We start from the raw sequence: 15,186 nt of genomic DNA on the forward strand, positions 1-15,186 counted from the left end.
TTATAGAACCTGAGATGCAGTTTGTCTGAATAGAAGGTGGATAGGAACCTCAGCGGGTGAACTGGACACTCCCTGGATCTTTGTTCTGTATAATTTCTGGGTATTCTGGGAACATGGAGTCAGAAGTGGGCAGAGCTGCGCGCGCGCCACACACACACACCGAGAAGTCTGGTCAACTATTGCCCACTGCAGGTGGCCAGAAACCTGCCAAGGTGAGGATGCCCTGCTGGCCTCCGACAGGAAAGACACATGATGAACTCAGTTCAAGATTAGTTCAGGAACAGAGGATCACAGCATAGTTGTCAATACATGCACTTTATTGAATCCACTGTGAACAGATGCGAGCTAACAGCTGCTGATGTGTGGGGTAAAGTGTCAGGCCCAAGACCAGGGTATGGGGCAGCTGTAGACAGTGGAGCCCAAGGCAGGACTAGAAGGCCCCATAACTAAGTCTGCTGGCGTAAAGAACAATGACGACAATGAACATGATGATGCTGAAGACCAGGGCGCAGATGTTCAGGCACTTGGCAGTGGAGGCGTAGGCCTTTGCCCCAGTCACATCGCCCACCATCTTCCTGTCCCTGGACTGGAGGAAACCAGACAGTCAGTCAGTGGCCCTGGAGCTGGAGAACTGAGAAACAAGTGCTCTTACTCAGTTCCCCCATCATCTTCCTAGCAGCGCCCTTTACTTTTCGGGCCAGGGACCATGCTCCACTTTCACACACTCAAGACTCTCCAGAGAGACCCAGCACTGGCCGTCACCCCACAGTTTCTTTGTACACTTTCTACCCAGCCTGGAGTCCTAGTCTTCAGGATGGAGGGGACAGTCCAGGAACCAGAAAGTAAGGAAAAAAATTCTAGATGCTAGGTTACAATAGAGATAACCTGACCCAGGGATCTCCAGGCACCTCCCTTGTGACTACATGGATATTCCCAACACATACACACACTCACGACGATACATATAAACTCTCACACACCGACACAAGATCACACACACACACTCATGGCGATACATATAAACTCTCACACACCGACACAAGATCACACACACGCACACTCATGGTGACACATATAAACTCTCACACACCGACACAGATCACACACACACACGATGATACATATAAACTCTCACACACCGACACAAGATGACACACACACTCATGACAATACATATAAACTCACACACTGACACAAGATGACACACACACACACGACGATACATATAAACTCTCACACACCGACACAGATCACACACATACACACACTCATGACAATACATATGAACTCTCACACACCGACACAGATCACTCACACACACACACCAGGTACCATTGGAACAAGTCAAACTTGAGATCCACATACAATACCTTCACAGAGTGGGCATATGCTATGAAACCCAGGCAGCAGAAGTTCAGGAAGAGGGCATTGAATGTGGACCAGATCACGTGATCGGGCGTGGAGATCTCAGCAGGCATGTTGATCGTGGTGGTTGGTGCAGAAGTTGAGATGTGGGGACCCCTCAGCGGACTCATGACTTGCTGCTCCTTAGACATGGCTTGGCTTTTGAGGCAAGAGCTGTGAATGAAGACAGAATTGGGAAATGTGACCCAGGCTGAGGAGTCTGGAGGCGCCTGCACGGTGGGCCCGCCTTTTCCCCAGTGGGGTCCGTTTCTCAGAAAACTACTTCCTTATGTTTGTAAATTGTGTATCCTAGGGACTGGGGCGCTAAGAACAAGTAATGGTTTCAGGTTTTTTCTAAAGGCCTGTGCAGGGAGAGCCACTCCTAGGCCTTTTCCAGCCATCGAAGGAATCCCCCGAGGCTGAAGGCAACAGCTCACTCTCCACTAGGGAGAAGAAATGACATCAGTGATCCTGAGTGTGTAGCTTACAGGAAGGAGAAGGAGGCAGCGTGATCACTCTGTGGTGTGCTTTGAGGAATGACGGCTTTTTTGTGTGCATCTTACTCCGTTCCTTGTGACGCACAATGGGAACAGCGACCCCAGCATCTACTTTCTGTACAAACAGGGCCGAGAGAGAGCTAGTGGGTCTGTATTTTTAGTTACTCTGCTTTTACTTTTGTAGCACACTCATTCTAGAAGCTGGTGGAAAAACAAGGTAACTGTATCCAGAATCCTGGCCAAAACAGCTACACATGGTAAAAAAAAAAAGGGGGGGGGGTTAAATTAGAATGACTTACAGGCTGTGGTCCGAGCGGTCCAGCAGTGGCTGTCTCCTGGTGGAAAGGCAAGGATCCAGTAGTTGTCCACAAGACCCAAAGCGTCAGCTTTTGATGCTAGAGTCCCAGGGAGGTCCTAGAGAGCTGGGTTGGAATCCTGAAGAAGTAGATTCTAATACCAGCAAAGCAATGTCCCAGGAACAGGAGAGATGAACGTTTTCAGATGAATGTTTTCAGTGAGAGTGCAGGCAAGCAGGCAAAAATCAAAGGCTTCCTTTTATGTGGGCTGCCACCAGAAGGTGTGGCCCAGATTTAGGGTGGGTCTTCTGACTTCTGATAATCCCATCAAAAAAGAAAAAATAAAGATCCCTCCCAGGCATGCTCCATCCACTGCTCGGATTTCAGTTCCTTCTAGAAGTGATCAAGTTGATTAGCGGCATTAGTTGTCACGGCCTCTGCGGACCTTCTTGAATGCACTGGCCTTGTCAAGACTGCATCACTGTCTGCTAAGAGCCATCACCTCACCTCCGTAGTGTACTTAAAAGGTAGGAAGCGAAAGAGCCGCCCCTCCCTCATCCTCCCAAGCCTCCTTGCTCTTTCCCTTTTTCCTCTGAAGTAAAAGCCTCTAATGAAAGCCTTGTCTGGAAAATGCCCTCCGCCTCCCTGTTCATTGTTCATTTCTACCTCTGATGACCCTGCAGCAAACTGATTTCAATTTTTCAAATAGCACTTAATTTTTTACTTACGATTGGCATTTCAGATGCAAGAGATGATTAGCATCTAATATCACCTTCTAGGAAATCACATCTGCATAAAATCTGCGAAGTAGGCGGAGGTCTAAGAGGAGCAGCTGGTGAAATGTGTTGCGGAGGGCGCAGCGCCTTCCGGCCAGGCCAGAGGAGGGAGGGGCACTTGGAGGCAAAGCTGCAGGCAGCTCTCCGCAGGTGGCTTATGTGGTACTTTGGAGTTGTGAGTCTCCCTTTGAGGGATCATACCCAATAGGACTAATACGGCTCAGGAAAGAAACTGCTTTACCTCTGTGGGCTGAGAGTCCTTGTTTTCAGAAGACACCCTAGTCCAAGTCACATCTCAGCCAAGTCAGTGCCCTGGGACAGCGTCTCACCGCGGAAAGCATCAGGAGGGAGTACCCATGGCCTTCTAGGGATGCCTCTTAGGCGAATGTTCATGGATCCTACTCTCCATCCCTCCAACTCACTTCTGGGATGCATTCTCAATAACGGATCTAATTTTATCTTCAGCCCCTCATCTTCGATAGGAATGCCATTTATGCTTTACTGGATTCGGATACTCACCCATTCTTCTCAAATTCAGCCCAACATGACATCCCTGATGACTCTTCCTTTGGGCACATTCCACCTTGTCTAATACCAGCCACCCCTCTACTGGCGGCTCTGCTCCCTCCTCCCCATCTTTGACTTTCCCTCTTCCTGGTCTCCCTCCTCCCCACCACAGAACTCTTCCCAACTGCCCCCTCACCCTGTCCACATACACACACTCTCTCACACTTGCTTGGGACATTCATATTAGGTAACTCAAGAAACAAATAAAAGCAGCCCCCTTTTGTCAGAGATGCTTCCCCTTCCTGAGGTGGCCAATGAAGACCTTAGCATCACCCAGGTACATGGCCCCTTCCCCATATCTCACCTCTCTGGAATATAATGCTCCAGCCTGCCTTCGCTGGTCCTGGTTGCAAGTCTCTTGCCCATGTTGTACTATTGAACATCACCTCTTTCTCTTTTCTTACCCTTCTGCCCCCTAGGCAAAAGCAGCCATTTGTTGACTCCCAGTTCTTCAGGGGAGCAGGTGTCTTTTGTATTCTAAGTTGTAGCTGCAGAGTTAACATATGAGAATTATTGGCACACTGAATCTTCCCTTCTGCCTTTATCACTAAGTTCTAAGTTCACCATCTGAGGTGACTGTAAACTTTATTATGGTGACCATCTCCTGCTGGAATGTAACTGTTAGACTCTCGAGGGACCAAGGAGGGGAAAATATAAAAGTACTTAAAAAACAAAACAAAAACAAACAAACAAACAAAAACCCAAGCACCTATAAAGCCTTCCTAGGACCAATGGCAGACAAGAATGTTACAGTTTCACAATACATGGACAGGTAATTAAGGTTATTCCATTGTTATAGCATTTGGGACCACCGGGAAAAGAAAGACCCTCAGACTCAATTCAGATTATAATTAGTCAAATTTATGAAAGCTGCTAGTGGGGTAGCTGTCTCCAACCGAATCAGAGATGCGCGGCCTAGAGGCAGGTGCAAGAAGGGCTTTGAAGGGTGAACAGCCGCAAGAAGTCCTTGATGATCTGCGCAAGCAAGAGACAGGAACCAGAGAGAGCTGTTCTGCCCTGCTAAGCTTAGGCAGTCAGGTGACCCTAAAATAGCCCTTGAATATCTGCTAAGCGGGTTACAGATGCCAAAATCAGTACTTAATCATATCATAACAAAGCAGGAAGTCACGCTGCACATTTCTGTGTGGGGATTGAGGAGTCTGGGTTGCTCGGAACCTATTTCCCAGGAACTTGAGTCAGGCACAAACGGTTATTAGCTGCCAAGTTTGGGGTGCAGCGGAAGATGAGCGCTATGAATGAGACTTAGGTCCAACTCTTTCAGTAAACTGTAAATTTGTTCAGGATGTTGTTCTGACTCACAATAAGATGAATTTTTTTGTACTTTTTTATTTATTTGGTTAAATCAATGAAAAAAATCGGGGGCTGGAGAGATGGCTCAGTGTCTAAGAGCATTGCCTGCTCTTCCAAAGGTCCTGAGTTCAACTCCCAGCAACCACATGGTGGCTCACAACCACCTGTGGTGAGGTCTGGTGCCCTCTTCTGGCCTTCAGTCATACATGCAGGAAGAATATTGTATACATAATAAATAAATAAATATAAAAAAAAGAAAAAAATCATTTTAGCCACTGGTGATACAGAAAATGTAACAATAGTATCTTGAGAAAAAATAGATGTCAATTTCTATCATTTACTAACTCTAAAGACTGGTCATCCAAGGAGAGCATTTGAGCATGCTGTTCGGCACCTAAGTGCCTTTTTTCTTTCAGCTTTAATTCTTTTTTTAATTTTTATTTATTTATTTATTTATTTTTTGGTTTTTCGAGACAGGGTTTCTCTGTGGCTTTGGAGCCTGTCCTGGAACTAGCTCTTGTAGACCAGGCTTGCCTCAAACTCTCAGAGATCCGCCTGCCTCTGCCTCCCGAGTCTGGGATTAAAGGTGTGCGCCACCACCGCCCGGCTCTCTTTTTTTTTATTGATATTTATTGAGCTCAACATTTTTCTCTGCTTCTCTTCCTGCCTCTCCCCTCCTCGCTTCAATCCTCCCCCAAGGTCCCCATGCTCCCAATTTACTCAGGAGATCTTGTCTTTTTCTACTTTCTACTTCTCATGTAGATTAGATCTATGTAAGTCTCTCTTAGTGTCCTCATTGTTGTCTAAGTTCTCTGGGATTGTGGTTTGTAGGCTGGCTTTAAAAACCACCTATGAGTGAGTACATGTGATAATTGTCATTCTGTGTCTGGGTTATCTCACTCAAAATAATGTTTTCTAGCTCCATCCATTTTCCTGCAAAATTCAAGCTGTCATTTTTTTCTTTTGTGTAGTACTCCATTGTGTAAATGGACCACAATTTTTTTTAATATTTATTTATTTATTATATTATGTGTACAGCATTCCTTCCATGTGTGCCCACAAGCCAGAAGGGGGCACCAGGTCTCATTATAGATGGCTGTGAACCACCATGTGGTTGCTGGGAATTAAACTCAGGACCTCTGGAAGAGCAGTCAGTGCTCTTAACCACTGAGCCATCTCTCCAGCCCCCAGGACCACAATTTTTTTATTCATTCTTCGATCGAGGGGCATTTAGGTTGTTTCCAGGTTCTGGCTGTGACAAACAAGGCTGCTATGAACATAGCTGAGCACATGTCCTTGTGGCACGATTGAGCATCCTTTGGATATATACCTAAAAGTGCTCTTACTGGGTCTTGAGGAAGGTTGTTTCCTAATTTTCTGAGAAATCGCTACACTGACATCCAAAGGGATTGTACCAGCTTGCATTCCCACCAGCAATGCAGAAGTGTTCCCTTTCCCCCACAACCTCTCCAGCATAAGTTGTCATCAGTGTTTTTGGTCTTGGCATTCTTTCAGGTGTAAGATGGAATCTCAGAGTTGTTTTGATTTGCATTTCTCTGATGACTAAGGATGTTGAACATTTCCTTAAGTGTCTTAGATTCCTCTGTTGAGAGTTCTCTGTTTAGGTCTGTACTCCATTTTTTTTTATTGGATTATGTGATCTTTTGGTGTCCAATTTCTTGAGTTCTTTGTATATTTTGGAGATCAGACCTCTGTCTGATGTGGGGATAGTGAAGATTTTTTCCCATTCTGTAGGCTGTCGTTTTGTGTTGTTGACCATATCCTTTGCTTTACAGAAGCTTTTCAGTTTCAGGAGGTCCCATTTATTAATTGTTTTTCTCCGTGTCTGTGCTGCTGGGGTTATATTTAAGAAGTGGTTCCCTGTGCCAATGCGTTCAAGTGTACTTCCCACTTTCTCTTCTATAAAGTTCAGTGTGGCTGGGTTTATGTTGAGGTCTTTGATCCATTTGGACTTGAGTTTGAGGTTTTTTTTTTTTTGTTTTTGTTTTTGGTTTTTCGAGACAGGGTTTCTCTGTAGCTTTGGAGCCTGTCCTGGAACTCCCTTTGTAGACCAGGCTGGCCTTAAACTCCCAGAGTTCCACCTGCCCCTGCCTCCCGAGTGCTGGGATTAAAGGCGTGCGCCACCACCGCCCGGCCTGGACTTAGTTTTGTGCATGGAGATAGATATGGGTCTATTTTCATTCTTCTACCTGTTGCTATCCACTTATGCCTGCACCACTTGTTAAATATACTTTCTTTTCTCCATTTGATATTTTTTGCTTCTTTATCAAAGATCAGCTGTTCGAAGATTTGTGGATTGATATCCGGGTGTTCTATTTGGTTCCACTGGTCCTCCTGTCTGTTCTTATGCCAATACCAAGCTGTTTTCAGTACTGTGGCTCTGTAGTAGAGTTTGAAGTCAGGGATTGTGATGCCTCCAGAAGTTCTTTTATTGTACAGGATTGTTTTGGCTATCCTGGGTTTTTTGCTTTTCCAAATGAAGTTGAATACCGTTCTTTTGAGGTCTTTGAAGAATTTTGTTGGGTATTGCGTTGAATCTGTGAACCTGGTATTCTTTTTTTTTTTTTTTTTTTGGTTTTTTCGAGACAGGGTTTCTCTGTGGTTTTGGAGCCTGTCCTGGAACTAGCTCTTGTAGACCAGGATGGTCTCGAACTCACAGAAGATCCACCTGCCTCTGCCTCCCAAGTGCTGGGATTAAAGGCGTGCGCCACCACCGCCCGGCTGGACCTGGTATTCTTAATGACCTGCATAAACATTCATTCAGGTGAACATCTTTAGTCAATGTGAAAAACCTTCAGGCCTTATAAAGGGCTCCGACAACCGCTCAACTGTAGGTAATCACTAAATGTACTCTCTCACCTATTGGGAGAAAACCCAGTTTTCCAATAAGCATTCAAAGTGAAAGGCAAGAGAGCCCTCAGAACTGCAAACCAATGGAGAGCGGACCGTTTCTTTTCCAAAAGGGCACCAATGGTTGGAGCAACAGCTCAGTAGTTAAGAGTGCTCCTTGTACAGGCCTGAAGTTTGGATCCCAGCATCCATGACACAAGCTGGGCATTCCCTACAGATTCCTGTAACCTCATCGCTGTGGGGAAGGGGGCTGAGGCAGGAGAACTACTGTGGCTTTCTGGCTTCCAACCTAGCTGAGACACAAGTTCCACAGTCAAGAGAGACCCTCCTTCAAAGGGACAGGCAGAGTGATGGAGGGAGATGCCCACTCCTGTCTTCTGGTACCGGTACACATGCCTAAACACACATGTGGACATATGTTCATGCAGATATGCTGTCAAACTTAACCCGTTATACTATGCGCCTCAAGGAAGGAGAGAGGCAACACTTATGGGTTCCCATGACTTTAATAATTCACCTCATAATTGGGTCACTGATAGAACCAGCCTACAGGACAGGGACTTGGGAGCCTTGGTTCTCCTGACAGCCCCAAGCAGGGGCAGAAGCAGGGTTTATAATCATAAAATTCACAAACATTGGGCTGGAGAGATGGCTCAGTGGTTAAGAGCACTGACTGTTCTTCCAGAGGACCTGGGTTCAATTCCCAGCACCCACATGGTAGCTCACAACTGTCTGAAGATCCAGTTGCAGGGGATCTGACACCTTCACACGAATGCACATAAAATAAAGTTAAAATAAACCAAAAAATGTATTAAAAAAAATTCACAAACATTGGTTGCCGAGTTACAACTAAAATTTTTGTCATCAGGACTTAAAGAGTGGGCTTCCTTGAATGTTCCATCATTGTCAACCATCATTGTCATCATGATCAGATTCATTTGTTCCTTCTGTGGTTAGGAACAGTCATAATGTTTCTAAAAAACTAAAAACGAATAGTGATTTTTTTTTTTTTCCGAGACAGGGTTTCTCTGTGTAACAGCTCTGACTGTCCTGGAATTTACTCTGTAGAAAAGACTGGCCTTGAACTCACAGAGATCCTCCTGCCTCTGCCTCCTGAGTGCTGGGATTAAAGGCGTGCGCCACCACCACCCAGCAAATAATGACGATTTCTATGGTTTGGGGAAGATGTTGATCAGCCCTTGGAGAGTTCCCAGGTCTCCGAGGGCTTGGGAACCTGAACTTTATTTCATCCTGCAGGTAAAATGGAGTCTGAAGTCAAAATGGCAGTGCTCAGACCAAGGAGCTTTCACCTGCTCCCTTCAATTTACAAACATAAATAAATAGAATAAAAACATCCTAAAAAAAAACACCAGCTGAACAGTGGTGGTGCATGCCTTTAACCCATTTTAGGAGGCAGTCACTGGCAAGCCCTTGGGTGCACTCCAATAAAAATCAAGTTTGAAGTTGGACAATGGTGGTGCATGCCTTTAATCCCAGCACTCAGGAGAAAGAGGCAGGCAGAGCTCTGAGTCCAAAGCCAGAATTATCCGCAGTTCCAGGACAGCCAGAGCTACACAGAGCAACAGGGTCTCTCTCTCTCTCTCTCTCTCTCTCTCTCTCTCTCTCTCTCTCTCTCTCTCTCTCTCTCTCTCTCTCTCTCTCTCGGCAGATGGTGGGTCTACCCCTGCTCCTAGGGTTCATCTTGAGGACAGTTTCTGGTCAGCCAGCTAAAGCCTTCTGTTTGTTCCTGTGTTCCCTCAGCCGCGCCTGGTGATTAGCTGTAGGGCATTGTTTACTCCATCTTGGGTGGGGTGTGGCAATTTCCCACCAGCCTGGTGGGGGAATTCCTTTTGCTGCATCTAGGTATTTAAGGATTTCCCCAAGGTTGAATAACTGGCAGTCAGCTGATCTCCTTTCGAAAGACCCAGGTCTCTTGTGTGTTCTTTCAATCTCCAGGCCCTTGTACCGAGAGGGTAACACAGACTGCGTTACCACCCCCCCTCTGTCTCTGTCTCTGTCTCTGTCTCTCCATAGACAGCTCTGGCTGTCCCAGAACACACTAAGCAGATCAGGGTGACCTTGAACTCACAGAGATGTGCAAGCCTCTGCCTCCCAAGTGCTGGGATTAAAAGTGAGTGCCACCACCCCCAAGTACTCTTTTGAAATGAAGATGGTTGTTTCTCCCAATAATCTTTAAGAGATCTTGATCTTGTACATACTGGAGACTCAACGAACAGGTAGGTAATGGTACCTAGTTCTCAAGCCCCTTTACAGATCGGAGGGTATGGCATTTTAACAAAAGAGCTCCTATCACAGACCTGCCAGCTTCAGCAGCACCCTTTAGCGCCTCCTAGAAGACAAAAGACCTTCTGCCTCCAGGCCTTGCCCTTGGTTTGGCAAACCCACCCACACAGCAAAAAGTGGCCTCTCACCTCTTCGGCTTCCTGGATGCTTCACTTGGGGAATAGATCTTCTCATCCTGCCAAGACAGGTAGACTAAATCTTTCCCCCAGAGGAAAAATCTTTGAACCTCTTGTACTCAGCAGCCAATGGCAAGCACAGCTTCTAAGACTGGTGTTCTCTAAGGACCAAGGAGAGGATTTGGGATTGCCTGCGTAGTTAAAAAAAGCTGGCTTGCCGGGCGGTGGTGGCACACGCCTTTAATCCCAGCACTTGGGAGGCAGAGGCAGGCGGATCTCTGTGAGTTCGAGACCAGCCTGGTCTACAAGAGCTAGTTCCAGGACAGGCTCCAAAACCACAGAGAAACCCTGTCTTGAAAAAGCAAAAAAAAAAAAAAAAAAAAAAAAAAAAAAAGCTGGCTCATTTTTTTTTGCTCATTTTATCCCTCCCAGATCTGTCTAATGGCATTTGAAGGTACTATTAGCACATTACTTTCTTTGTAAAGTTTCCTGCTAAAATGCAGACAGGTGTGCCTCTTTAACAGGCTTTGTAGTTCAGGATCAACAGGTTTCAGGTGTATGAAAACTAACAGTCTCCAGAGCCTTTTGCTAACCCCAGTCAATTTCAAGCATATTTTATAGGTCACTCCTGCTGCCTGGGCCAATACCACCTCACAAAGTGCTCTCCAGATAGTGCCAAACACCTGCAACAGCTCCTGGGACTTCACCATTGGTATCGACTCTTCTGGATCAAGGACACCTGCCAACTAAAATCTGGTTTTTCTCTGCTAATGTGCCCCGTCCCATGGCTAGCCCCATTCCATAGGGCCAATAATAACAATATTTTTTTCTCCTAGCCACCTGCCTTCTCATCTCCCTCAAAAGCAGCTGCCTAAGGACCCCAGGATAACAGTAAACCGGATACCGCTCCAGCCACACCTCTTGCTGAGCAAACGCTCAACTCCCAGCTCCTCCTCCCACACTGCCCCACGCCTGCAGGAAGTAACCAGACTTGAGCCTATGCCCCTATATCCAAGGACTCTGGGATGTTTGAAGTGAGACCCCAGCCCTCTGACATCCCTATTCCAAGAAGTCTGGCATGATTGGAAGCATCACCCAGCCGCTGGCCTGGGAGTTGACTTGATCCAGGTTCCAACTCCCAGCCTGCCAAGCACTGACCCCTCCCTGGGGAAGGTCAGGACCACTCCCACAGGCTATTTAGGGTGGTGGGAGGGGGAGGAATACGTGGTTTCAGGTTTTGAGTGCCCTCCCTTCTGTCTCTCTCTCTTCCTCACCATGCTCTCCCTGCCACTCACTCAGGAGCGTGGCATTCATTAAACGTGGGCATTTTTGATTTGGTCTAATCTGGTTTAATTGGAGTTATTTTGAGTGGGCAGAGAGGCTCTTAAGATTTTTCCTAACATCAACCACATTCAACTTTCCCACAGGAAATGCGGGCAGTGACATGTGCCAGGCCCTGCTCATAGTTATGTTGCTCATGTTCTTTTATCTCGAGTTTCCCCAGAAAAAGCGTTCTTTACCTTTGCTGGGTTGAGCACCTAAACAATCAGGACTCTATACATTATAAGACCGTCTTAGTTAGAATTTCTGTTGCTTCAGTTAAACACCAAGACCAAAAGCAACTGGGTGAGGAAAGGGTTTATTTCATATTATAGTTTGTAGTCGGTCGTTGTCATCCAGGGAAGTCAGGACAGGAAATGGAGGCAGGAACCTGGAGGCAGGAACCTGGAGGCAGGAACCCATTCAGAAGCAATGGGGGAGTGTTTCAAGTACTTCTTACCAGCTTGCTCCCCATGGCTTGCCTGGCCTATTTTCTTGTACTATCCAGGACCACCTTCTCAGGGTTGGCACTGCCCACAATGAATCGGGCCTTTCCTTATCAATCATCCATCAAGAAAATGCCTTACAGGGTTGCTCACAAGCCAATTCTATGCAAGAATTTTCTTTTCTTTTTTTCTTTTTTGGTTTTCTGAGACAAGGTTTCTCTATCTAACAGTCCTGACTGTCCTGGAACTCGCTCTGTAGACCAGACTGGCCTCAAACTCACAGAGATCTGCCTGCCTCTGCCTCTCTAGCCCTGGGATTAAAGGCGCGCCTCCCAACCGCCCGGCACAAGTGTTTTTTTAAGACTCTTTCTTCCTAAATAACCATAGCTTGTTTCAAATTGATATATAAACTCGTCAGCACAGACTTAGAGAAAAGACTCTCAAAAATCAGAGGAAATGTCAAAATACTAGAGTATCTTAAACAAAATGGAGTAGAGACATGACTAGGGCAACTCCTGGATGGATTTTCTATAAAGGCTTAAACTTTTTTTTTAATTTTCTCTCTCTCTCTCTCTCTCTCTCTCTCTCTCTCTCTCTCTTTCTTTCTTTCTTTCCTTCTTCATTCTCCCTCCCTCTCTCCTTCCCTCCCTCCCTCCCTCCCTCTCTTCCTCCCTCTCTCCTTCTCTCCCTCCCTCCCTCCCTCCCTCCTTCCCTCCCTCCCTTCTCTCTTTCTTTTTTACATTCCAATCTCAGTTCCCCTTCCCTCCTCTCCTCTTGTTCTCCCTTTCCCTCCACCCCACCCCTCATCTGCTCCTCAGAGAGGGTAAGGCCCCCTCCCCCACTGTGCCCAGGCTGAGCCAGGTCTCTCTCCATAGAGAGTGGGCTCCACAGTCAGCTCCTGCTCCCACTGACAATGTCCCCACACACTGCCCAAGCCACACCATTGTCACCTGCATTCAGGGACCTAGTTCAGTCCTACACAGGTTCCCTGCTGTCAGTCCAGAGTCAGTGAGCTCCCACTAGCTCAGGTCCCCTGATTCTGTGGGTGTCCCCATCATGGTCTTGACCCCTTTGCTCATATTTATTGCTCGTCCCTCACTTCAATTATACTCTGGGGGTTCAGCCCAGTGGTTAACTGTGGCTTTCTGCATCTGCTTCCATCTGTTTCTGGAAGAGGCTTCTAGCTTCTGGGGTTGTGGACTGTAGGCTGGCTTTATGTCTGGTATCCACTAATGAGTGAGTGCTTACTGCATTTGCCTTCCTGGGTCTGGGTTACCTCACTCAGGATGTTTTTTTCTAGTTCTGTCCATTTGCCTGAAAGTTTAATTATGTCATTTTTTTTTTAACCACTGAGTAGTACTCCATTGTGTAAATGTACCACATTTTCTTTATCCATTCTTTGATTGAGGGGCATCTAGGTTGTTTTTAGATCCTGGCTATTACGAATAATGCTTTATGAACACAGTTGAGCAAATGTCCTTGTGGTGTGAGTGTGCATCCTTTGGGTATATGCCCAAGAGTGGTATTGCTGGGTCTTGAGGAAGGTTGTGTACTAATTTTCTGAGAAAGCACCATACTGATACCCAAAGGGGCTATATCAGCTTGTGCTCCCACCAGCAATGGAGGAGTGTCCCCCCCCCTTTTTTTTTTTCGAGACAGGGTTTTTCTGTGGCTTTGGAGCCTGTCCTGGAACTAGCTCTTGTAGACCATGCTGGTCTCGAACTCACAGAGATTCACCTGCCTCTGCCTCCCAAGTGCTGGGATTAAAGGCGTGCACCACCACCGCCCTGCAGGAGTGTTCCCTTTACCCCACATCCTCTCCAGCATAAGCTGTCATCAGTGTTTTTGATCTTAGCCATTCTGACAGGTGTATCTCAGGTACATCATCTGTAAGATGGAATCTCAGAGTTGTTTTGCTTTGCATTTCCCTAATGACTAAGGATGCTGAGCATTTCCTTAAGTGTCTTTCGGCCATTAGAGATCCCTCTGCTGAGAATTCTCTGTTTAGATCTGTACTCCATCTTTTAAATTGGATTTCTTTTGTAGTTTGCTGTCTAGTTTCTTGAGTTCTTTGTCTAGTTTGGAGATCAGCCCTCTGTCAGATGTGGGGCTGGTGAAGATCTTTTCCCATTCTGTAGTCAGCCATTTTGACTTACTGACTGTGTTCTTTGCTTTACAGAAGCTTCTCAGTTTCAGGAGGTCCCATTTATTAATTGTTTCTCTCAGTGTCTGTGCTACTGGTATTATAGTTAGGAAGTGGTCTCCTATGCCAGTGAGTTCAAGGCTACTTCCCACTTTCTCCTCTATGAGATTCAGTGTAGATGGATTTATGTTGAGGTCTTTGATACATTTGGACTTGAGTTTTGTGCATGGAGATAGATATGTATCTATTTGTATTCTTCTACATGTCGACATTCAATTATGCCAGCACCATTTTTTGAAGATGCTTTCTATTTTCCATTTTATATTTTTAGCTTCTTTGTCAAAAATCAGGTATCCATAGGTGTGTGGGTTAATATCAAGGTCTTCGATTCAATTCCATTGATCCACCCGTCTGTTTTTATACCAATGTCAAGTTGGTTTTCATTATTATAGTTGTATAGCAGAGTTTGAAGTCAGGGATGGTGATGCCTCCAAATGCTCCTTTATTGTACTGGGTTGTTTTGGATAGCCTGGGTTTTTTGTTTTTCCATATAAAGTTGAGTATTCTTCTTTTGAGGTCTGTGAAGAATTGTGCTGGAATTTTGATGGGCATTGCATTGAATCTGTTGATTGCTTTTGGTAAAATTGCCATCTTTACTATGTTAATGGAAGCATAAGTATGGGAGATTTTTCCATTTTCTGATATCTTCTTCAATTTTGCTCTTCAAAGAGTTAAAGGTCTTTCACTTGTTTGGTTGGAGTTACCTCATGATATATATATATATATATATATATATATATATATATATATATATATACTTGGTTTTTCAAGACAGGGTTTCTCTGTGGCTTTGGAGCCTGTCCTGGAACTAGCTCTATAGACCAGGCTGGTTTCGAACTCACAGAGATCCGTCTGCCTCTGCCTCCCGAGTGCTGGGATTAAAGGCATGCACCACCATCGCCTGGCACCCCATGATATTTTATGTTGTTTGTGGCTACTATAAAGAGTGATGCTTCTTTGACTTCTTTCTGAGCTTCTTTAGTATTTGTATATAGGAGGGCTACTGATTTTATTTGGAGTTAATCTTGTATCCTGACACATTACTGAAGGTGTTTATCAGCTGTAGGAGTTCTCT

General features: G+C 45.7%; 1 protein-coding gene across 1 annotated transcript; it reads right to left on the bottom strand.

Moving 5' to 3' along the window:
- Window positions 1–220: 220 nt before the first annotated feature.
- On the bottom strand, window positions 221–3,047 carry LOC130880240 (interferon-induced transmembrane protein 1-like). Its single transcript, XM_057779185.1, has 4 exons — window positions 2,926–3,047; window positions 2,201–2,351; window positions 1,371–1,578; window positions 221–586 (listed from the first exon to the last, which is right to left on the bottom strand). Exons 3-4 carry the CDS (start codon window positions 1,554–1,556, stop codon window positions 431–433), a joined length of 342 nt encoding a protein of 113 aa, XP_057635168.1. The 5' UTR covers window positions 1,557–1,578; window positions 2,201–2,351; window positions 2,926–3,047; the 3' UTR covers window positions 221–430.
- Between the last annotated feature and the right edge of the window lie 12,139 nt (window positions 3,048–15,186).

The sequence above is a fragment of the Chionomys nivalis genome, chromosome 8 (genome assembly GCF_950005125.1).
Source record: "Chionomys nivalis chromosome 8, mChiNiv1.1, whole genome shotgun sequence".
Classification (NCBI taxonomy): domain Eukaryota; kingdom Metazoa; phylum Chordata; class Mammalia; order Rodentia; family Cricetidae; genus Chionomys; species Chionomys nivalis.

Excerpts from the sequence above, each read along its gene's own strand:
- LOC130880240 (XM_057779185.1), bottom strand. The coding sequence starts at position 1,556 with ATGTCTAAGGAGCAGCAAGTCATGAGTCCGCTGAGGGGTCCCCACATC. Across the intron at positions 587-1,370 it reads CATATGCCCACTCTGTGAAG|TCCAGGGACAGGAAGATGGT; the intron begins GTATTGTATGTG and ends GGTTTCCTCCAG.